The sequence below is a fragment of the Penicillium arizonense genome (assembly GCF_001773325.1).
Source record: "Penicillium arizonense strain CBS 141311 chromosome Unknown PENARI_contig004, whole genome shotgun sequence".
Classification (NCBI taxonomy): domain Eukaryota; kingdom Fungi; phylum Ascomycota; class Eurotiomycetes; order Eurotiales; family Aspergillaceae; genus Penicillium; species Penicillium arizonense.
This window is the reverse complement of record NW_019173281.1, coordinates 361,637-383,168: the sequence shown is the minus strand read 5'-3', so window position 1 is coordinate 383,168 and position 21,532 is coordinate 361,637. Positions and strand designations below refer to the sequence as shown.

Below are 21,532 nucleotides of genomic sequence, written 5' to 3'. Positions count from 1 at the left end.
ACCTGGGTGAAGGCGTTAGTGTGGACTCGCTACGGCAACGCGCATACCTTGCAATTGGAAATATCCTCAATGAAGTCGACTTAGAGACATTGAGAGTAGTCTCTCAGCAACGCTATCCATGGTCGATTTTCGCCCTTTCACAGGAAACAGATTACTCCGTGCCTCTGACACTAGCCACAACGCTGAGCCTGCAAATATACGACGCCAGACTATCCGCCGTCGAGGAAGAAGAAGCAATCAGCTCGCGGTGTGAAAAGGTTCTTGGCCCAACTGCCTCGGATTCGGGCATTTTTGCTCGCTCCGATTTGCCCTTATTCAAACTCCAACCCAATGGGCAGCCACCCAGACGCATTCGCAGTCCGGAACCATCAGAACCAGGAGCCAACTATGCTCCCCTCTTCCAGCCAGGTCCTCTTTCTATCCTGCACCCGCCAGCTCCTCATGTAAACACCATCCTCCTCGCAGGCCGCTTCCCCAGCATATTATGCTACGACCGCCGTTTCTTCCCACGGTTACAAACCACCGTCCATTCCGGAGGTCGATTATGTGGTCTGGCCTCTGTCCCAGCGCCCCGGTTCCCTGTCTTCTCAGATACCACTTATCCAGAATCCCACTCCGTCGTAGCATGTGGCGAATATAATGGCCGAGGCTCATTAGAGCTATACAGCCTGAAGTCAGAATCAGAAAAGGACTACAGACCCTCGAACATGACGTCGAACCTCAATTCAGAGTACAAAAACCGACAGAGCGCCGCCAGTTCCAAATTGCTTTCTGTTGGCTCCCACGGAAATCGTATCGTCTTCTCCGACGCTGAGGGCAATATCAAATGGACTGAGCGAGACGGTCGTTCAGAGGTCCGACGTTGGAATATCAATACTTCCCCCCTTCAGATTCCATTCAGTCGTCGCAGTCGACAGCCAGCATCTGGACAAAATGATCACGACGATGAGCCTCGTGGTCTCTGGCCGGGCTCCCACTCTCCAGGCAATAATGAGGTCGCCCGAAAGGTTCTACCCACGGGTGGTAATCTCACTGGGGATGAACTCCTCATATGGACCGGCGAGCGTATTGGTCGGCTTAAATTCTCAATCCCTGCGAATTATGAGATGGAACTTGATGACGGCTATGAGTCTGAGGACGATGTGTTTATGCATGCTGAAGTCGATGAGGCTACTCGCGAGGCTATGCGGAATAAGCGTCGTGATGACTGGGAAAAAGAACAGAGGTATGAGGATACTATGCGGCGTGCCCTCGAGAGACAGGCGGATGAGGTGCGCTGGATGGGTAGTCGGGGGTTGGGGCTGAGTTGATACACTTTCATTTGATTTGTTCTAATACCCTAAAATCTGATTTTCCTCTTTTCTGTCCGGTTTAATCCTATCTTGTAAGCTGGATCACCTATAGTGGCTCTAAATTTTAAAACACCGGCGACCTAGACCGTCAATTCCTGTAGGCTAGATATGTATTGCGGGCATATAATGAAACAAACCATTAATACTACACAGTAAAAAGTTAATTGCCCGAAGTCGAAGCCCGAAAAGACACCAAGTAGGGCTTTATAGACCTCGGAGGAAGAATTTCCCTATTTGGTCCCGAGGCTTAACAATCCGTCGGGTCCGGCTCCCCGCGCATCACGAGCATTTCTAGTGCGCTTGTCAGCCGGTGACTCAGGTTCTTCGCGATTCTTCTTTTTCTTTCACACGTTGCATCTTGCTTTCTTTCCAGTTCTCACCTTTCACTTTGTATAATCTTTGTACCTTCCCTTCGGTACTACCTACGCACCTTGCAATTGCGCAGTGAGGGGCAAAAGTGCCAATCCATACTCCGATCACAATGCCTTCCCCCGCGGACATCGCACACCAATTCGACTCAATTGAGGACACAATTGCAGCCTTTAGTGAGTCCTCCTTATACTTGGACATTTTCCCTATCGCGGTCTTAATCCGCTCGCGAGGCACTCCAACAGATAACTGACTGTGACGCATATAGAGAATGGAGAATTCATCATTGTCCTTGATTCGCAAGATCGCGAGAATGAAGGCGACCTGATAATCGCCGCTGAGTCCATCACAGCCGCGCAAATGGCCTTCCTGGTCCGTTATACGAGGTAAGAGCGCCCCCCACCACCGGAATTTGCATGAAATGCCTACACAATATATCCTCTCCCACTTATCTCCAACCCCGCAATGGCACATAATCACTACAAGTGAAATACTTTAAACAAACCAGATCAAACGAACTGACTCTGGTAGTGGTTTAATATGCGCCCCGATCACCCCGGACCTCGCCACCCGCCTCGCCCTCCCACAAATGGTAGCCGAAAATGCCGACCCCAAGTGCACAGCCTATACAATCACAATCGACTCCAGCGACGACTCGGTAACAACAGGAATCTCCGCCGAAGACCGCGCACTGACATGCCGAACGCTGGCCTCGCCCACTGCGCAAATCGACTCTTTCCGCCGGCCGGGCCATATCATCCCGCTACAGGCGCGTCCTGGTGGTGTACTCGAGCGGACGGGTCACACCGAGGCTGCGGTGGACTTCTGCAAGCTGGCTGGGAAGGCGCCGGCTGGTGTGATTGCGGAGCTGGTTGAGGATGGGGAGGTTGTTGAGGGGGTTCCTGAGGTTTCGGGGAATAATGGCATGATGCGAAGGGATGGGTGTTTGCGGTTTGGTAAGAAGTGGGGGATTAAGGTGTGTACTATTGAGGATTTGGTGCACTACTTGGAGAAGACTGAAGGGTCTGGTGTTGCCAATGGGAAGCATTGAGGGTTTGGTTCTTTTCTATTCATTTGTCCTAGGTTTGCTTGTCATTTAGGGGCCTTTGCTTTTGGAGCTTTGTGTGTTTTTGGGTACCTTGTACATCACTACGCCTTCTCCTTGATACCTTTTCGATGAAATGAATGCATATAAATAGAGTCGTGGTGTATGTGACAACGTAGATTGTGGACTGGACAGTGGCTGATCGCAGAAAGGGCATTGCTAGTTTATTTGGGTATCTATCATTTTCGGCGTGTAATGTACAAAGGGCAAATGCCAGATCAGAAGTGTAAATGTCAAAGCCGAGTTCCCATGCGGTGACGGCAGTCACGCACGCTCTCTTCAAACGCCAATGCAATGCAATAAAGAGCCCACCTTGATCAGGTCTCAGGTTTCACTGGAGCAGGGGAGCAAACGAGCCAGGCGAGGGCCCTGCAGCTTTCTGGGCTAGGTCCACTACCGCTTGAGGTGCGAATAGTCCCTGAGAATGCCCATCATGTGAGTGTTGGTCGTCTTGCCGCTGCGCCGTGGCTTCTTGACCTTCTTATTTGGCGCTGCGACTCGAGGCCCGACTACCTTGTTTTTGTTGGTGGGCGTAATGCCTGCCTTTTCGAGTTCCTCCTTGACCGCTGGCGCATCCGGAACCCTGATCTTGTACCAGATTTCTTTGAACTCATCGTCGAAGTGCTCGATCAGCGATGGATCGTTAGCCCAGACCATCTTGGGATGATCGTCCTTCTTGTTGCGAGTCACGAGTAATTTCCCTTGTTTCTCCAATTGGTTGATTTCCTCCTCGACGGTTGGCCATCCCTCCTTGAGCTCCCGGACACTCATTCCGGCGGCAGTGGATTGAGACTGAAGTTTCTGGAGCAGTTGCTCGGCATTTCGAATGTTGTGGAGAGGGCGGAACCTGAATGTGCCTTCGCCGTTTGCGCCGCTGGGGTCAAATTCAACCTTTTCGTGGTTCTGGAGAATGCGTCGAAGAGCCTGAACGTAGCCTTGGTCGTGTGCACGGTGCTGAAGAGAGAGATATGATACGATATCACCAAACTTGAGGGGGGTATTCTTGGACTTCATATGCTCGATCGCAAACAACACCTGCGTCATAATATCTTTGCCCGTGCCGGTGTTCGCTGGCTGAGAGTAGACGATGTCTGCATCGTGACGCTTCTTTTTAACCTCACTAGAGGACGAGGGGGTCGGCGCAGACGATGGGACCTGGGAGCTGCCGCCGGAGGCTGGCTGGTTATTGACCACACGTCTCTGCTGAGGCATCCGGTTCGCCGACTCCATCACACTGGCGTTGAAGTTCTTCAACTGGTTCTGAAGGTACGACATGGTTGCGACAACGGATCGAGGATCAGTGAGGCCGTGGAGATGAATGAAAGGAAGCTTGGTTGACAACCGGTTATTGCCTCGGGTTGACCTAGATCAAGGTCGAGGATTCAAAGAAAGCTCAGCATAGGAAAATGCCTGTGGATGATGCCTAAAGGGGAAAAAAGACAATGAGCCACAGGGTTAGAAGAAGGCGCAGATAACCCTGTTAGACTAGAAGCAAGTGGAAGTCATGGACAGATGAGGCAGACAAAGAAGGTCACATGACCCGGCAGCGCTAAACCTCCTTTGACGAACGCAACCAAAGCGCGGAACTGGACGCCCTTGGCCCATCTCCTCTCACTCCACCTTTTCATTCAATTCTTTTTACTTCCCAACCGTGCGATCCAACTTTCCTTTCTGGATCGTCATGACCTGAAGCTTCCTGCAAAGCGCCGTGTGTACTCGTCTCTGAACAGTACACAGCGCGTCCACCCTCGGAGGCTCAGCTTTAGCTTGCACCGCGTCTTCGTCTTCTTGATTTCGCCGCCACAACAGCTTATTGCTGTTGATACTTCGATACCATGGCTGACATCGCCGTCCAATTACCATATTTGTCATCTCACTTTTCGGTTCCTGAAACCACGCTTACGAGCTTGACACAGGCCCCAACGGTGGAGCTTGTCAATCAGCTTTTGCAGTCCCTCACCAAAACGGCCCATGAGTATGACGAGCTCAAGTCCGACAAGCGTCGCTTGGAGGTAGAGCTTGAAGCTGCTGTACGCAGCAACGAGTCTAAGGTCAAGGCTCTCAAATCCAATGTGGACAAGGAACACAAAGAAGTCGAGGAGCTTCGCAAGAAATTGCATGAATCTGGTATGAATCCCTTCTCTCTGTCCCTGGAGAGCTCTATGTTGACTTATAGCAGAAACCACCCGCGCTTCACTGGAAAAGGAAATCTCGACATTAAGATCTTCATCCACATCAAACGAATCCGACATTACGTCCTTGAAATCTCGCATCTCAACCCTTGAGACCTCGAACAGAGACACGCTTGCCTTACTTGAATCCAAGTCCACGGCCTATGACGAATTGGCGCAGGAGCTTTCGGTTCAACACGAGAAGACCACCGACCTGCGACGCTTACTCTCAAAGGCCGAGCAAAATGTCCAGGATGCAAGCTCGGAGTCTGCTCGTGCACGTTTCCGCGAACAAAATCTTCAACAAGAATTAGATCTCACCAACAAGAACAACGAATGGTTTGAGAATGAATTGAAGACGAAATCAGCCGAGTACATCAACTTCCGCAAGGAAAAAACTGCTCGGATCTCGGCGCTTCAACATGAAAATGAAGAGGCAAACTCGACCATTGACCAGCTGAGACGCAGCGAGAACTCACTCAAGAGTCGTCTGGATGAAACGGAGCAGCGGTACGAGGAGTCTCTGGCTACCATCCAAAAGTTAGAGGAAGAAGCCATCCAAGCAACCGAATCTTTCCGCATCGAGCTCGATAGCTCCAATCGACTTGCCGAGTTGCAAGGATCTGCTGCGCAGATGGCCAAACAACGGGCACAAGAGTGCCAACTCGCCTTAGAGAAAGCGAAACATGACGCGGCGCAAGAAATTTCACGCCTGCGTGTGGAGCTTGAGACCGAGACGAGCGAGAAGAATACTGCCGCGTCTCGCATTGCTGAGCTTGAGGAGGTGATGGCGCAGATCGAGTCTGAGACAGCCAGAGGTAGATCTGCAAGCCCTGCTCGTTCTCTAAATGGAGCCGGACCAAGCACCCCGATGCGTTCCAGTACCATGCGATTTGGCACTCCTGGAAGTACATTCTCACCGCGCGCCTCCCGTGGCAAGGGTGGTTTGACAGTCACCCAAATGTATGCTGAATACGACAAGATGCGAGCTGCCTTGGCTGCAGCGGAGAGAAATAACCAGGAATACCGAAGCACTATCGACGAGATGGTGTTGGAGCTGGATTCGACTAGCCCTGACATCGCGCAAAAGGACGCAGAAATCAACCGTCTCAACCAGGCTGTGTTGGATATGTCCAGTCTGAATGACACAGCCAACAAAGAACGGGATCATTCATTGAAAGAGGCACGGAAGTGGCAGGGCCAGGTCGAAGGCTTGGCCCGTGATGGCGATATCCTTCGCCGTCAGCTTCGGGATCTGGGTTCTGAAGTCAAGGTTCTTCTCTTGGAAGTTGCTCTTTTACAAAAGGGCGAAGAATACGATCGCGAGGAGCTTGAGAGAATCGCACGTGGTCATGTCGAAGAATCTGATGCGGATCTCAACGCCACTGGACGCTTTATCAGCCAAAACCTGACAACTTTCAAGAATCTCCACGAACTTCAAGCGCAAAACGTCAAGCTTCGGCAAATGTTGAGAGACCTCGGTGACAGACTGGAAGGCGAAGAGGCCCGTGAGAAGGAGGCCGCGAGACTAAACGAAATCGATGAACTCAAGGAACTCCGGGTCCGAGCCCAGACAAACTCAGATGAGATTGCCAACCTCACTGCGCAAATGCAAAGTTACGTCAAGGAGCGAGACACCTTCCGCAGCATGCTCATGCACAGAAAGCAGAACATCACCGAACAGTCTGTGTTTTCGCAGTCCATGCCGCTCGGTGGTTCTCCCGGCGCTGGTGAACTCCTAGGACAAGACAATGCTGAGATGCTCAGCAAGGTCCAAGCTCAATTCGATGCCTACCGCGAGGACACCAACGCAGAGCATACTAAACTCCGTCAGCAGGTCAATGAACTTGCTCACGAGAAGAGTAAGCTCCTGTCCGAGATCACTCGTCTCAATGGCGCAATCACTGCCTCCTCGCGCCGCGAAGAGCTACTTCGAAATGAAATGAACATGCACCAAAGCGAAAAAGCTATATTACAGGAGCGCAATTCTCAACTCTCTGAAAACGCCATACGCCAAGGAAACCAACTTCGTGAAGCTGCTGAGAATCTTATTGTTGCCGACGGTAAACAAGAGGAACTTCAGAAACAGTACGCACAACTGAAAGCGGAGAAGGACCGTTTGGAAATGGCTGAGAAGAGGTACAAAGATGAGGTGGAAACTCTCTGGGCTCAGAAGGATGCTTTGCAATCATCGAACACAGAGCTTCAGATTCACATTGCGGAACTCAAACAAACTGAACAACGATTGGAAGCCCTCGAATCCAAGCTCAAAGACACAAAACTCAAACTCAAAAACAAGGAGGAAGAGTTGGAGAAGCACGCTCTGCGCCGGGATGGTGAACATGAACAATCTCAGAAGCAAATTAACGACCTGATGACTAGCTTGAGTTCAGTCCGCGAACAGCTTGTTGCCACGAAGACAACCCGGGATCACCTACAAGCCCGCGTGAATGAACTCACTGCCGAGCTGAAGAGTGCCGAAGAGCGCGCGCGAGTCTTGCCGTCGCAGCCTAGTGTTTCTGCCGGCCTCGCCGAGACCCCCGTTGTGGTCCAAGAACCTGGCGAAGGCAGTGACCTGACTCCGGAAGAGGAGCTTTCTCTTCAAGTTTCTAAGCTCAAGCGTGAACTAAATTCAGCAAACGCTGAACTTGTTCACGCCAACCAATTGGCTCAAGATTACCAGGCCATCAGCCAAGATACGGAAGAACGCCTAGAGTCTGTCACCGAGACACAGGAGCAGTACCGCCAAGAGACGGATGCCCTTATCAAGGAAAAAGACGAGATGATTCAGGACCTCAAAAATCGAATCGATGAAATCTCGGCTGAACTGACAAACGCCAACTCTGAGATTTCTCAGCTCAAAGAAAAGCAAAGCGAGGCCAGTCGTCACCTAGAAGAACGCGAGGCGCATTTCGAATCGGAGATCACTCGCCTCAACCAGGTTATTGAAGGCCATGTTGCTGCAGCACAATGCCACGAAGAGGATATGAAGGCACAAGCAGAAATCTCCGACCTTGCCCAGCGTAATTACGACCAGGCCCAGCAAAAGTACGAAAGGGAATTCGTCGAACATGCCGATGCCGTTCGAAGCCTCCAAGCAGTTCGTGACGAGGCCAATGATTTGAAGGTTCAGATCGTCACACTGAAAACGCAAACCGAAACCTACAAGAATGACCTCGTTCAAAAGGAGGAGAGCTGGAAGGAGCAACAAGCCAAGCACGAGGTCGATATTAATGAGCTGAAAAAGCGCCGAGAAGAGATGCAGAAAGAGAACACCCACCTCTACACGCTTCTTGAGAACCACAAGAGCCAGAACTTGGCATTGCGGCGCCGGGTCGAAGGTTTGGATGAACTGCCGGAGGGTGACCAGGTAACTCCCGATACCGAAACTGAAGAAGCCATCATCGCTTCCTTGCAAAACCGGCTGTCGATTGTTCAGACCGAATCCGACTGTACGAGCTTTGCAAAAGCCCGACTCGAAAAGGAGCTCCGCGGGGTGAATTCTAAGTTCCTTGCGCTGCAGTCTTCATATGATGTGGCACGCGAGGATCTCGAAAAGTTCCGCCGCGAAGCTGAAAGTCAGGCTCAAGAGGCGAATGACAAGCGTCAAAGAAGTATCGATGAGCTCAAAGAGTCCTGCGACAAAACCACCCTCCTCTTCCAAGATCAACTCAAGGAAAAGGAAACCGCACTTCAGCAAAAGTCAGCTCAGGTGGTTGAACTTTCCACGCAAATCGCACGCCATGAGTCCAGAATTTGCGAGTTGGAGGACGAGGCCGAGGCCAAGAATAGAGAACTGCAATTGCTGCAGGAAAACCGCGATCACTATGCAGAACTCGTTCAGAACAACTCCAACGGCGAGCTGGAGAAAACGCTCACCACCCTTGAGAACGAGAGAAACGCGGCTGTATCTGAACGAGATGCGCTTATGGCCGAACGAACTGGCCTTCAGGCCCAGATCACGGAGGCCGAGGATAAATTGAAGAAGGCCGAGGAGCAGTGGAAGAGCAGACGAAACGATCTCATAGAGCAGGCCAAGGCACGTTCGAAGGATCAAACGTCTCGTATCAACAACATCTCAGCCGACCTCAAAACGGCCTTGGAGGACAAGGAAGTCATTCAACAAGAACTGCAGATCACCAAGGCGGAATTGGAGACACTGAAGGCCGAAGTTGCCAAGATGCCCGTCGCGTCACCCGCACCCGCGCCCGCTGCAGCAGCAACACCTGCTGCTGCCGCTGTCAACCCCACCCCAGCTTCCCAATTCCCAACTGCTACAGTCTCAGTTTCCGTGCCTGGCGGCGACCAACGGGTCCAGGCCCTCGAACAGAAGATCCAAAGCCTCGAGCAGAAGATCCAACGCCTCGAAGCTGCCCTTGCCGAGAAGGAACGCGAGCACGATGCCAAGATCAAACAATACATCACTCAGCTGGCTGAAGCCAAAGCCGCTCATCGCCAGGAGGTTGAGAAGCTTTCTGCCAGTGGACAGTCTGCTCCCGGTACGGCAGGTGGCATTACTGATCAAGCACCAGCAACGCCCTCGAAGCCAGAGGAAGATTTTGCAGATCGTTTGGCCAAACTGGGCGAGGCTGAAGCCTTACAGATCTGTAAAACGAACAAACCCATTAAAGATGTTATTGTCAAGTTCCTCCGCAACAAAGTTGAACAGAAGGACAAGGAACACGCACAAAAACTTGAACAGAATGATCAAGAATACAACCAAAAACTTGCAAGGAAAGATAATGAAATCAAGTTGGCCGGGCAGAAGCCACTCGTGCAAATAAGCATGCTTGAGAAAAGACTCAACAATGCGAATGCCAAGATCGACGTTATGAAAAAGGCTGCCACAGAAACCCCAGAAAAAGCTGTGGCTAAAGTCTGGGAGGACGCACAGAAAGCCCAGCCTGCACCCGCTGCAAAACCAGCGGCAGCAACCACGTCCTCAACCCAACCTGCCTCTTCAGCATCAACACCGGTCCAGCAAGCACCGGTGGTTCCTTCTTCGGCTGCCTCTGTCCCTGTCCCTGCGGCACCGGCTCCAGCTGCCACCCCAGCTCCTCCAGTTCAAGTTTCCCCTAGCCCTGCATCCGAACAGGGACAAGCACAGCCTGCCCCGAATCCCCCTACCCAGCTTGGTCAACCGCAAGCGGAGCAGAACCATCAACCTTCTAATCTGCCGAACAAACCTCCTGCCGGTAACCCACCGGGGTTGATGCGCGCCCTGCAATCAGGACTTCCAATTGCCAGAGGTGGACGTGGGGGCCGTGGCGGTGGTCAGCAATTTGGCCACGCTCAACAAAATGACCAGCAAGGTCAAAACCAGGCTCAGGTCCAACGTGGTGGGGGTGCTCAGCGAGGCAGAGGCGGCCGTGGAGGGCAAGGTCGTGGTGGCAACCAAAACACCAACGCCCAATCCCAAAACCAAAACCAAACCGCCAATGCCAACCGCGGGAACCTAAACGCCTCCGCTCGCCAGTTCATTCCGCAGGGCAACAAGCGCTCTCGTGAGGAAGGCTCTGACAATGCCAACGAGGCTGCAAACGCCGGAAAGAGACAGAGAGGTGGCGGTGGACAACAGCCTCGCGGTGGGGGCTCATCTTGAACAAATCCTTCACGTTTCTTTTTTGTATTTCCAGTTTTACCTCATCTTTTCTGATCATTGCGGCATGAGCGCAGGGTTTCCTGCGCTTCTCATAGTCGGTCTTGCGATGCAAAGAGCATAATTATTCCTTTGTCATGTATCTACTCCAGTGTATGGCGGCGTTTGTCGGTTTCTATTTTCAATTCTGTTTTCAAGAAACAAAATAAATTATTGTAGACAGCCACAGGTGTGATAAATATAAAGTAACAGGGGTATCATTTGCTCGAAGACAAATCTACTAAACGAAATCTCAAGACTCAAAAACACCCAGATAATAATCACTTTTTCTTCCCCCCAGCAGCAGGAACAAGCATCCTCCCCAGGACCTCCCTCTCTTTCTGCAAAACCATCAACCTCGCATCCTCAATAACCCTCCCCTCCGGCGCAGGAGCAGGAAGAGGCGCTTGCGAAATCTGCGCCGCACCAACAACAGCGGGGCTCATGGCTTTCGCGCCACGCGCTCTCTTCCTCCGCTGCCCAGGCCCGGAACCCCAGACTACAACCCATTCACCGACAGGACCACTAGCAGCAATCTCAACGCCCGAACACACCTTCGAGTGAGACCCAATATCGGCACCACGGCGGATTATCGCGAGAGCTTCAATGCTAGCAGAAGAATGAACATGGGCACCCGGTTCGATGGTCGATAACGGGCCAACAGTAACGAAATATGAGATCCGCGTCGCGGCTTCTTTCTTTAAGTCCGTCCCTGTCCCAGATTCGGAGCTTGTTATGTTTGGATCTGCGGTCCTGGACGGCGACGGTGATCGACTCGATGGACTGGGCGCCGCTCCAATCACAGCTTTCTCGCAAATTATACAGCTGTCACCGATGTATATTGGTCCCTCGTAGGCGTAGAATCGCGCGCGCGGGTGCACCACTGTCCCTGCGCCGATGGTCACTGGGTATGTGCCCTGGAAGACGACGGTATCGGCAATTGTGGCGGTGGCATCGGCTTTTAGGGGGGCTTTTGGTGGACCAGAGCTGTGAGACGATGATGAGGAGCGGTGTGTATTTGTTGGCGGTTTGAGCGTTGCCATTGTGGTTGTTGTGGGGGAATTTGTGTTTCTGCGGAGAGATCATGATGCGACAGCTCCCAGGCGGATCATTTAGTCAGCTCTATCACCTACAACAATGGATGGCCACTTGGCTGGCAGCTCCTATAGTTTGCTCCTTTCTATCTATCGATGGAAAGAGGGCTCAGATGTCATATTATGTGAGATTGGTCAACTTTAGGTAACTAATCAATCTAGTTTACAGTCGATTCAAAGACAATATCGTGGCTATAAGGATCAGCGAAAAACCCCAGTGACAGAGACTCGATGCAAATTCGTACATATACATCGGTCTGCTGGGTCATGAAAATAATAAGCCCTGTGTATTAATACATTTCAGGCTGGGTATCTAAATCTAAACTCGATATCTATAAATGCAACGCTAACAATCCCGCAAGTATAGAGCCTCCAAAGAGAAAAGGACGGTCACTCATCCTCGACTGTCTTGTTCTTGATCCCATTCCTCTTCCTCCAAGCTTTCACTCCTCGATCAACCTCATCTCTTGTCATCCCATCCCTTACCAAGCAGAATGTAACCCCCAACTCTGTTTCCACATTCCGGTTCCGCGCCTCGTCATCAAAGAATAGCATATCCTCGTAAGCAATTCCACTCGTCTGATGGATCCGCGCAAAGTGCGATGTCTTATTCCCAGGGAATATTTGAATGTGATCGAAGTAATCCAGTGCGCGAATGGTTTTGGCGTTGGCGGCGGGGTTATCGGAGAAGGTGGGGATGACGTGCAGGGCTTTGAGCATGTCGCGTGCCAGATCAGGTGCGTGCGTCCGAGATGCCAGGGCTATTGGGATTGAACGGTGTTTACAGGCATAGATTATCGACGAGACTGCTGGGTAGAAAGCAAAAGATTCACCCCATCTGTTTGAAGCCAAATGTGGGGGGTTAGAAGTTGGTTCCTAGGTTGGGAAATCTCCTAAACATTGTGGCCAGGGATATCAGGCATACCGGTCCACGGTGCGTGAGTTGTTGTCTCGTGCTTTCACAGGGGCACTGACGTGCGTATCTACCCAGAAGGGCCAGAGAGTGTAGTCGAGGTCGAAGGCAATCAATTTCGGTAGTGGGAGGCCATCAGTGAAGGTCTCGGGCGCCACGGAGGCATCCTCCAGAGGGTGGGTATTTTGACGCTTTGCTCGAAGCATGGTGTGAGTGAAGAATTAAAGGTCGAAAGAAATGTTAAAGAATCAGGAGAGAGGTGAACCATGGAGTTGGGAGGGACGAGCCGGGGTTGAGGCTCGGGAAGCACGTGCCATGGCTTGCATATCAAAAGTTATATGAAACTTGATCGATTGTTTTTCCTCGAAAGACTTGACTTGAGGACTTAACAACTGCTTTAGGATCTCAGTTATTATATTCTCGGTTTAGATGTACGGTTTCCATTAATGCCATTAGGATGGTTGTTATGTTCTTAGGTATCTCTGAGCAGGGGCAGGTGTAAAGCATGTACGAGAAGAGAAAGAGAAAGATCACTCATGAGTGTCAAGATACAAAGCTGCCAATGGTGTATACGTCAAACACAGATCAAACTAGACACAATTGTCCAGTTAAGTACCCACATAATTTGCAAACGAGAAGAATGTTATTGATATCAAAAAATGAAAAACCAACTCCTTTAACCAGAATTGACGGACTGCGCCCATCACACTCTCGAAGCCTTCCCTTCAGTTTGAAGTATCCCGAAAACAAGTGGTATGGTCATGTTCGATTGAGAATCCGATTGGATGCGGGCTCCCTTGAATGGCAGGCGCACCTCACCCCGCTTGATTTCTTCTCCACGATGTTGGCGCTTCATGATGCAAAGACACGGACCTTGAGATCAACACTACCAGTCGCCAGAACGCATCGAATAGACATCTTGATCGCGTTGGGGTCTTCTTTTGCAACACTTGATTTGCCAGCCTCTGCGCCATTGGCATCCTCGGCCCCGGTGTCCTTGATTAACGGGGGTGCCCATCGAATCGAGCTGACGAAATGGTCGTGAGCAGCAATTGTGCGCACACACTTGCATTCTTGTGTAAGATCCCAACAGCGCAAGGTCTTGTCATCGGACACCGATAGAAGGTATTTTCCACCGGGATGGAAAACCAATGCACGAACCCAGTTATCGTGCCCAACAAGAGTTTTGATTAAATTTCCACGGGCATCCCAGAGACGAATGCTCTTGTCACGAGATCCTGTGGCCACGAACTCGGCAGACGACGATGCGGCCGGGGGCTTTTTCTGTCCCGCAAGAGGGGCGAGGTGGGGATAGCTCGTTGGTGGAGCGAAGGCAACACATTCGATAACATGCTCGTGGCCTAGGAATGTAGACTTTGTTTCACCGGAAGAAACATCCCACAGGCGAGGAACTTGGTCATCTCCCGCGGAGAAGAGGAAGCGACCATCGGGGGACGGCGCAACATCTCGAACCCAGGATGCGTGGCCCTGTAGGGTCTTGAGGCAGTACCCAGTTGTGACATCCCATATCCGTAGAGTATGATCACGAGACGCCGAGACGAGCAGGTTTCCTGACATGGGAGATCCTGCCGCTCCGGACGGAATGAAACGCACTGCTGATACGCTGTGGTCATGTCCTGGCAGGGTTCGGATATTCTTGTATTCGTCCGCTGGGTCCCACAGCTTGATCGTTAGATCCGAAGAACAGGACGCAAGAAGGGTTCCGCCGCGCGGTCCTCCATAGTCAACATCTAATACTGCCCTTGTATGTCCTTTGATGGTCCTCTCCAGCTCACCCAGCTCCCAGTCCCAAATCTTGATTGTGGTGTCTTCTGAACCGGACGCGAGGGAGGAAAATATGGGGTGAAAAGCGACACATGTGACTGGTGAGCGATGCGATTCGAGATCATGGCGCGCTGGGGCTCGCGGCAGCCAGGATGCTGGGTCTTGATTTCGTCGAGAGAGAGATGTGGGGGTTGCAGTGTCCAGCTCAGCCTGCAGTGAGGCGCATCGTGATTCTAAATCCATGATCTATACTAGAATGTATCATTAATAAACCAACGTTCTTGTCTTCAACGGTCTTCACACGCACCTTCTTCTGTAGGCGGACAACGCTAGTCCACTTCTTCTCCAGCAGGCCCTCATATTTCTTTAGTGTGCTGTCGTCCACTGTAATCGAGTCGCCGAGCTCTTCTCGTAGAGCAGCCGAGCTCTGAGGCAAGTTTGCAGATGCTAGATATGCGATGATACCTTTGTGCCTGTCGCAAGAAGCGAACATCAGCAATCAGAACCCCTAAATGAGCCGAGACGGGTCACCTGCAGCTCCTCCGCCTGGCGCGGAGTGAGAAACTGGCTCATAATTGCAGCGCCTGTATGTGTGTTCCAAGCAATTTGCGCCAATTTCCCCGCGCATGTATTGTAGGCGTTTTGAATTGGCGTGTTCGAATTCGAAAAGTGCGATTGGGCGGTGTCGGGAGACGTTGGGCGAGTTGAGGGCGAATTGGCTGAATATTGGGAGCTAACAAAGAGCAAAAAAGGAGTTGAAAGATAAGTCTAAAGATTAATCAAGAGACAAGAAGACCATTAAAAAAGACAAGTAAAGAGAGGGAAAGAAAGAGAGAAGAAAAGAGAAGCCCACCGCGGGGTCACAACAAACCCGTGCCAAGCCGCTTGTTTACTTCCCGATCTCCAACTGTTTATTTCTTCTCTCCACCTCCCTTTGATGCTTTCATCACTTTACTGAAACAACTCGATTATTCCATTCTTTGCTCAAACTGGTACGCTGGTACGCTGTTACGCTGTTACCCTGGTACGCTGGTACGCCTATATTCTCGTTCGACCTTCTTCCTCTCCGGCACATTTCCGTTGAAGCGCAGACCGGACACCCGCAGCAGCGCTGACATACCTCCTGTTTCCAGATATTGCAGTGGTTTCGCAGTCGCCTAAAGAATCGACGTCAGGATGGCTGACGGCGAAGAGGACTTCTCCTCCTTGCCTCTGGAAGAGCGGTTTGCTAATAAGGTGAGATACATGCTCCATCTCAAATTCGATTGAATCCTATGACAATGACTGACGTTATTTTATATAGAGCTGGAAAGTCCGCAAGGAAGCATACGGAAGTGCTAAAACAGTCTTTGAAAACACCGCCGATGAATCAGACCCGGCGTTCGTGCCATTCCTACGAGACCCCGATTTATGGAAAGGGGTAGTCACAGATTCCCATGTTGCCGCACAGGCCGATGGTCTTGCAGCATACTGTGCTTTCCTCAAATTCGGAGGAACCCAGGCTTGTACAAGGTGCGTGTCATAGGTTCCAGCTGCAAGACTGGATAGTCCGCCCTGCATTTTACTGACAGTTCACACTTAGGAGCCGTGGATTTACGATTGGCCCAATCGCCGAAAAATGTCTGCCGGCCCCGAAAGCTAAACCCGGTGCTCTAGAAGCGATCTTGTTATTTGTGAAATTCGACAAGGCCGATCCGGTGTTCGAGGCACTCGTGCCCCAACTCACGCACAAACTACCTAAGATGGTCGCCGCCACATTCTCAGCTTTCACTGCCATACATCACAACTATGGATGCAAGACAGTTGACCCTAAGCAAACTTTAAAGACGCTACCAACTGGATTTGCCCATGCCGATAAGAACGTCCGTGTCGAAGTACAGAACCTTGCAGTCGAACTCTATCGGTGGCTCGGGGAGGCTATCAAGTCTTTTTTCTGGGCTGGGCTTAAACCCACTCAACAAGCGGATTTGGAAAAGCTATTCGAGAAGGTGAAACAGGAACCACCGCCGCAGCAAATAATGTTCACAGCAGCGCAAGAATATGCCATGGCCAGCGCCTCCCCGGCAGCCGAAGATGGTGGAGAAGCAGCCGACACGGGCTTTGATGACGAGGGCGATGAAGAAGAGGTTGATGGGTATAACCTGGCGGATCCGGTTGATGTTATGTCCAAAATCCCTAAGGACTTCCAGGACCAAATGGCCTCCAAGAAATGGCAAGAACGCGTGGAAGCGCTGGAAGCTCTTCACAAGGCCATTGATGTTTTCAGAATCAAACCCGGTCCCTTCGATGACATTGTGCAGACGTTGGCGGCGAACGTTGGCAACGTCAACATCAAGGTCATGACTGGAGCTGCAAACTGTATCAGCAAGTTGGCGAGCGGTCTGCGCGGCGGGTTCCTCGCGAAATACCGTGGTGAGGTCATGAGACCCCTTTTTAGCCGTCTGAAGGAGGTAGGTGAAAAGGCAAAGCCTGTGTTCCTCGCTTTGCAAGCTGTCTTCGAAACAGCCACGCTTTCGGATTGTTTAGAAACAACTCTTGAATTCCTCAAGGATAAGAATCCACGAATCAAGCAGGGTACTAGCGACTTCCTGGTTCACTGCTTAGAAAAAACCAAAACGGTGCCATCCAAAGCAGAGCAGAAAGAGATCGCCGAGGCTGGCGGAAAACTCCTGCCCGAGTCAGCTCCGGCAACCCGTGAAGGAGGTGCTAAGATTCTGGGCACTCTGATGAAGATCACGGGCGAACGAGCCACGTACGCGTATCTTACGGGTGTTGACAAGCTGGACAAATACAAACCGAAGATCGCCGAATACTTTGAGACAGCAAAGGTGGTCGCCAAGGAGCGCCCCAAGCCTATAGTGGCACCCCCAAAGCCCGCAGCTCCAGCTGGCAAGAAAGTTGTTGGCAAGAAGCCAGCCCTAGGAATGAAGAAACCAGCTCCTGCGGCTGCTGCGCCTCCAGCGCCCGAATCCCCTGCTAAGACTGCGCCCAGAGCCTTGCCTTCAAAGCTCGGCGGTGTTCCCAAACCTGGTGGTCTCCCCACTCCTGGGGCTGGTCTCAAGCTTCAAAGAAAGTTAGCTGGCCCAGGAAGCGCTGCCTCGCCATCGAGACGGGTCGCCGATCCCCCTTCAGAAGACACAGCACCCCCGCCAGCTGCCCCGAAGTTTGGACTTGGTCGCGGTCTTGCTGGGCGTCCCATTGCGAAGCCATCAGCGCCTGTAGAATCTGCCCCGAGCCCGGTTTCCCCCGCAATGAACGCGATGTCTGCCGCTGATCGTGCCGAGTTGGAGGAACTTCGCATGGAGAAGGAAAGCTCCAGCCGAACAATTGAAGATATGAAGTCAGAGCGTTCGAGGCTCAATTCTACGATCACTGAGCTCCAGAACCAGAATGCACAGCTGATTGAAGATCACACCCGAGATGTTCTGAGCATTAAAGCCAAAGAGACTCAATTGGTACGGGCACGGAGTGATGCTGAAGCCGCAGAAGCGAATGTCCAAAAACAACAAAGAGAGATCGAACGCCTGAAGCGTGAATTGGCACGAGCACTTCGTGCATCTGCCATGAGCCCACCAAACGCAACATCTGATACCGGCAGCATTGGTATTCCAGAAACCAACTCGTCGATTTATCAAGAACCCACCGGAAGCGCACACGCGTTTGCACGAAATGGTCTTCACGCGGGATCCCGCTTCGAGAGCGCGCGCCCTCGCAGCATTGTCTCTGCTAGTCCAAGTGAAGAGAAAGAAAACACCGGTCTAGAATCCCCAGGGTTTGGCAGTCGAGATGGCGGCCTCGGCCGACGCAAGTTGAGCCCTACATATGGCTACTCGGGCATCGCCAGTCCGACACGCTCATCCACCCGGAACTCCAATACCAACCTCACAGAAGACGACCAACAACAACCCAGATCTACTGAGCCAGCTGAAAATTGGAAGCGGGCAGCCGAAGTCACCAGTCAACTGAAGGCGAGAATTGAACAAATGAAGGTAAGCATATACTCTTTGCGCTTGTTGATATACAAGACTGGTATCTAACTTAAAGACAGGTACGACAAGGGCTTTCACGACAACCCGCCCAACGTTAATGACCGAATGACCTTGATCACGTTTATGTCTCTCGTCCTTTTTATACACCCTTTTTTTGCGCCTGCCTTGATTTGCTTCAACTTGTGTTTTTTGACGGGCTCTCTTGGTGCCACTGTCTCTTTCTTAAAACCGGCGATGAGTATTTTCTGTTTCTTCTATGGTCGTCTGGGAGCACAGGGTCGGATTTCTGGGTTTCTTTCTGTATCTTTTTCTGCGCCTGCATTTGCCGTGGCCTTTGGGTCCTTGTAATTTCATCATACGAGCCTTGTCTTCTTCCCTTATTCTTGTTCTGATCCTCAACGGTTGGACGGATTGTCCATGTGGTGGGATATGAAGTGTTTGGTTCGCCATTACTATGTTTCTGCTATCACGTCCCGTTCGTTCTTCAATTTTTGATGTACAAACCTCCTCCTGTGATATCGCTAGTTGCTTCTTACTTCGATTGTTCTTCGGTTACTGTCTGTTACTGTGTGGCATGAAGTTGGATCCTCTTTTATCGCTCTTATTCGGGGCTTGTGGTTAGAAGAATGGTTGCATTATGTACCTTAAGATACCCGAGTTGGACAGAATGGGTTTAGGTGGAAACCAGGAATAGGAAACGGATTGTTTTGGCCAACTGACTTCATCTCCTGGGCAAAATGTAGAGGATATATAACGTTATATATACTAACGTCAGAAATGAGTGTATAGCTTCCTGAGAGAATCTTACTCTTACTCCCCTCAACACAGTCCAATTCTTAACTCTTCTTAAGCTATCTTCATGGCTTTCTTTGAGTAGGCTGGTGAAATATGTTGATACACCATCGAGCGCCGTGCCTGATAACTAAGTTACTTGCAGTCCTTCTATGGTGTGTTCATAGCTATCAATAGCATTAAGTTAAGCATGACAATATACTAGCGATGTAAAGTAGACAACCAATTTTATAACTATCATTGCTCCTAGAAGAAAAACTTGAAAAGCAGTGCTCCGCACAGCTCCGGATGTCTTGTGTAGTTGTGTGTGGTGTCCAACTCATGGAACACGACTGGGTCATTCTTTCGTGGTGGATAAAATCCCACAAAATTTGCAAAAAAAAATTTGCGTAAGTTGGCACTCAGCTACACCCCTGAAGTGAACTGCGGGTCATACAATTACAACTACACATACAAAGCAGACGACATGAATGCCTAATTCAGATGGGACTATATGAGCCATCAATAGAATTGAACAGGTAAAAATGCATTCATGGGTATCTGCAGAAAGTGGTACATGGGGGCCATTGGAGTTCGTAAGAGAAAAATTTGTCTTTTTTGTTAGAACAGGATCCAAAAAAGGCCCAAGGGCTCTTTCGCACCCATCTAAAGCTAAAAGAATCGGCCGTCAATAAGTCATCCAGAGCCTTGAACACCTTAATTGTCTCCCATTAAACTTTTTATGAGAGCCGAGCGCTTTTTGAAAAACGATCCCGTCAAACAGACATCTCAGACCAAGCTGTAGTTACACAAGCTTAGACCTTGATGGCGGCCTCGAGGGCCTTCTGCTTCTTCTCAATGCGGGCGTTGGCCTTGGAGCCCATGATACCACCACCCCAGTGGCGGCGGGAGTCCTCGTACTTGTCGGTGTAACCCTCCTTGATGGCGGAGAGGAGCTTGGCGAACTCGGCCTTGTCCTCGGAGCGGGTCTCGGTGAGAGCCAGGACGGCGGAGGTCTTCTTGTGGACGACGGTACCGAGACGGGCCTTGCCCTTGACGATGGCGTAGGGGACACCCATCTTGCGGCAGAGAGCGGGCAGGAAGACAACGAGCTCAATGGGGTCGACATCGTGGGCGATGAGGACGAGGGAAGCCTTCTTGTTCTCGACCAGGCCGACGACGTGGTTGAGACCGTACTTGACGTGGTAGGGCTTCTTGGAGACATCCTCCTTCTTCTTGCCCTCGGAGACGGCGGTAGCCTCCTGGACGAGACGCTCCTTCTTCTCGGCCTTGGTCTCAGGGCGGTACTTGGAAAGGAGCTTGAAGGTCTGGGCAGCGGTGTTGCGGTCCAGAGTGGCCTGGAACTGAGCGATTGAAGGAGGAACCTTCAGGCGCATGTTCAGGATCTTCTTCTGGCGCTGAAGACGGACATACTCGGGCCACTTGACGAAGCGGGACAGGTTGCGCTTAGGCTGGATGTCCTGGCCGATACCGAAGTTGCGGGAACGCTTCTCGATGAGAGGGTTCTGTTGCGAGTAAGAGGGGTTAGTGTCTTCAAGACTCAACGCACTCCCAGTGGAAAAGAAAACTAACCTTGGCGGCCTTCTTGCCAGCACCAGCCTTGCCCTGGGGGTAGGGCATGGCGGCGGTCTTCTTTCCGGACTTAGTGGGAGGCTATCATTGAGAAAAGAAGATCAGCGTGCTGTCCACCGAATGCTGCATCTTCTTTGAACTCTAAGGAGAGCGATGAGCCAAGCCTTGTTACGGGCATTGGACTCATGCTTCCAGCCAAATCATCACACGATACAACACATCTCTTTCGAGGCTGTGTGCGATCGGCGGAATTGCTTAGACATCAAATCTGAAGCAGTGCGAATGTGTTTTATGACATTGCAGGAACTAGTATCTCTGATAGAATATCAAGAGACATTCAGGTACTCACCACCATGTTGTCGACTGGGATCGTTGCGCTGGTTGACGATTGACGGATGAGAAAGGAAAAAGTTCGAGTGGATGCAACTTATGAATTTGTCGTGGGTCACGCTAGCGCGATCAGGTGATCAGGGCTAGGGTTAGAGCTTAGGGCAGATCCACTCAGTCAGGTGACAGTCACCTGATATCAGATTGCCGTTAGATCTACAGGAACAAATTGTTAAGACAGTCGTTATTTTGGGTATCTGATGCTCTCCTTCATGAAGCTCCATCTTTTCATACGGTGTATCATCTGAGATCACCAATTACTGAATCTCGTAACCACCATTCCCGAGCCCCGCTAAAGCAAGTCTAATTACATACAACTGAACGCCATAGATAGACCAGATCAGATCGCATGATCATCAAAGTTA

At 51.1% G+C, this 21,532-nt stretch overlaps 8 protein-coding genes across 8 annotated transcripts; 3 read left to right on the top strand and 5 right to left on the bottom strand.

The window, feature by feature from the left end:
• Nucleotides 1-1,833: 1,833 nt before the first annotated feature.
• On the top strand, nucleotides 1,834-2,772 carry PENARI_c004G11208 (3,4-dihydroxy-2-butanone-4-phosphate synthase RIB3; the record flags this gene model as incomplete). The annotated part of the gene is made up of 3 exons (XM_022629436.1): nucleotides 1,834-1,897; nucleotides 1,990-2,107; nucleotides 2,253-2,772. 3 exons carry the CDS (start codon nucleotides 1,834-1,836, stop codon nucleotides 2,770-2,772), a joined length of 702 nt encoding a protein of 233 aa, XP_022491274.1.
• Nucleotides 2,773-3,219: 447 nt separating this feature from the next.
• On the bottom strand, nucleotides 3,220-4,101 carry PENARI_c004G01106 (transcription factor TFIIE subunit TFA2; the record flags this gene model as incomplete). The annotated part of the gene is made up of 1 exon (XM_022628918.1): nucleotides 3,220-4,101. One exon carries the CDS (start codon nucleotides 4,099-4,101, stop codon nucleotides 3,220-3,222), a length of 882 nt encoding a protein of 293 aa, XP_022490819.1.
• Nucleotides 4,102-4,661: 560 nt separating this feature from the next.
• On the top strand, nucleotides 4,662-10,599 carry PENARI_c004G06891 (putative filament-forming protein (Tpr/p270); the record flags this gene model as incomplete). Its single annotated transcript, XM_022629213.1, has 2 exons — nucleotides 4,662-4,953; nucleotides 5,006-10,599. The coding sequence occupies 2 exons, from the start codon at nucleotides 4,662-4,664 to the stop codon at nucleotides 10,597-10,599; spliced, it is 5,886 nt and encodes a 1,961-aa protein (XP_022490923.1).
• A 317-nt stretch (nucleotides 10,600-10,916) lies between these two features.
• Nucleotides 10,917-11,678, bottom strand: PENARI_c004G09060 (transferase hexapeptide domain protein; the record flags this gene model as incomplete). Its single annotated transcript, XM_022629322.1, has 1 exon — nucleotides 10,917-11,678. One exon carries the CDS (start codon nucleotides 11,676-11,678, stop codon nucleotides 10,917-10,919), a length of 762 nt encoding a protein of 253 aa, XP_022491219.1.
• Nucleotides 11,679-12,119: 441 nt separating this feature from the next.
• On the bottom strand, nucleotides 12,120-12,848 carry PENARI_c004G01889 (Mg-dependent acid phosphatase; the record flags this gene model as incomplete). Its single annotated transcript, XM_022628962.1, has 2 exons — nucleotides 12,120-12,567; nucleotides 12,655-12,848. 2 exons carry the CDS (start codon nucleotides 12,846-12,848, stop codon nucleotides 12,120-12,122), a joined length of 642 nt encoding a protein of 213 aa, XP_022490710.1.
• A 646-nt stretch (nucleotides 12,849-13,494) lies between these two features.
• Nucleotides 13,495-15,000, bottom strand: PENARI_c004G07139 (WD40 repeat domain-containing protein; the record flags this gene model as incomplete). The annotated part of the gene is made up of 3 exons (XM_022629225.1): nucleotides 13,495-14,673; nucleotides 14,735-14,900; nucleotides 14,993-15,000. The coding sequence occupies 3 exons, from the start codon at nucleotides 14,998-15,000 to the stop codon at nucleotides 13,495-13,497; spliced, it is 1,353 nt and encodes a 450-aa protein (XP_022490860.1).
• Nucleotides 15,001-15,603: 603 nt separating this feature from the next.
• Nucleotides 15,604-18,514, top strand: PENARI_c004G06208 (putative spindle pole body component; the record flags this gene model as incomplete). Its single annotated transcript, XM_022629184.1, has 4 exons — nucleotides 15,604-15,663; nucleotides 15,731-15,939; nucleotides 16,010-18,416; nucleotides 18,476-18,514. The coding sequence occupies 4 exons, from the start codon at nucleotides 15,604-15,606 to the stop codon at nucleotides 18,512-18,514; spliced, it is 2,715 nt and encodes a 904-aa protein (XP_022491036.1).
• Nucleotides 18,515-20,002: 1,488 nt separating this feature from the next.
• On the bottom strand, nucleotides 20,003-20,828 carry PENARI_c004G01524 (60S ribosomal protein eL8; the record flags this gene model as incomplete). Its single annotated transcript, XM_022628943.1, has 2 exons — nucleotides 20,003-20,713; nucleotides 20,781-20,828. 2 exons carry the CDS (start codon nucleotides 20,826-20,828, stop codon nucleotides 20,003-20,005), a joined length of 759 nt encoding a protein of 252 aa, XP_022491038.1.
• Between the last annotated feature and the right edge of the window lie 704 nt (nucleotides 20,829-21,532).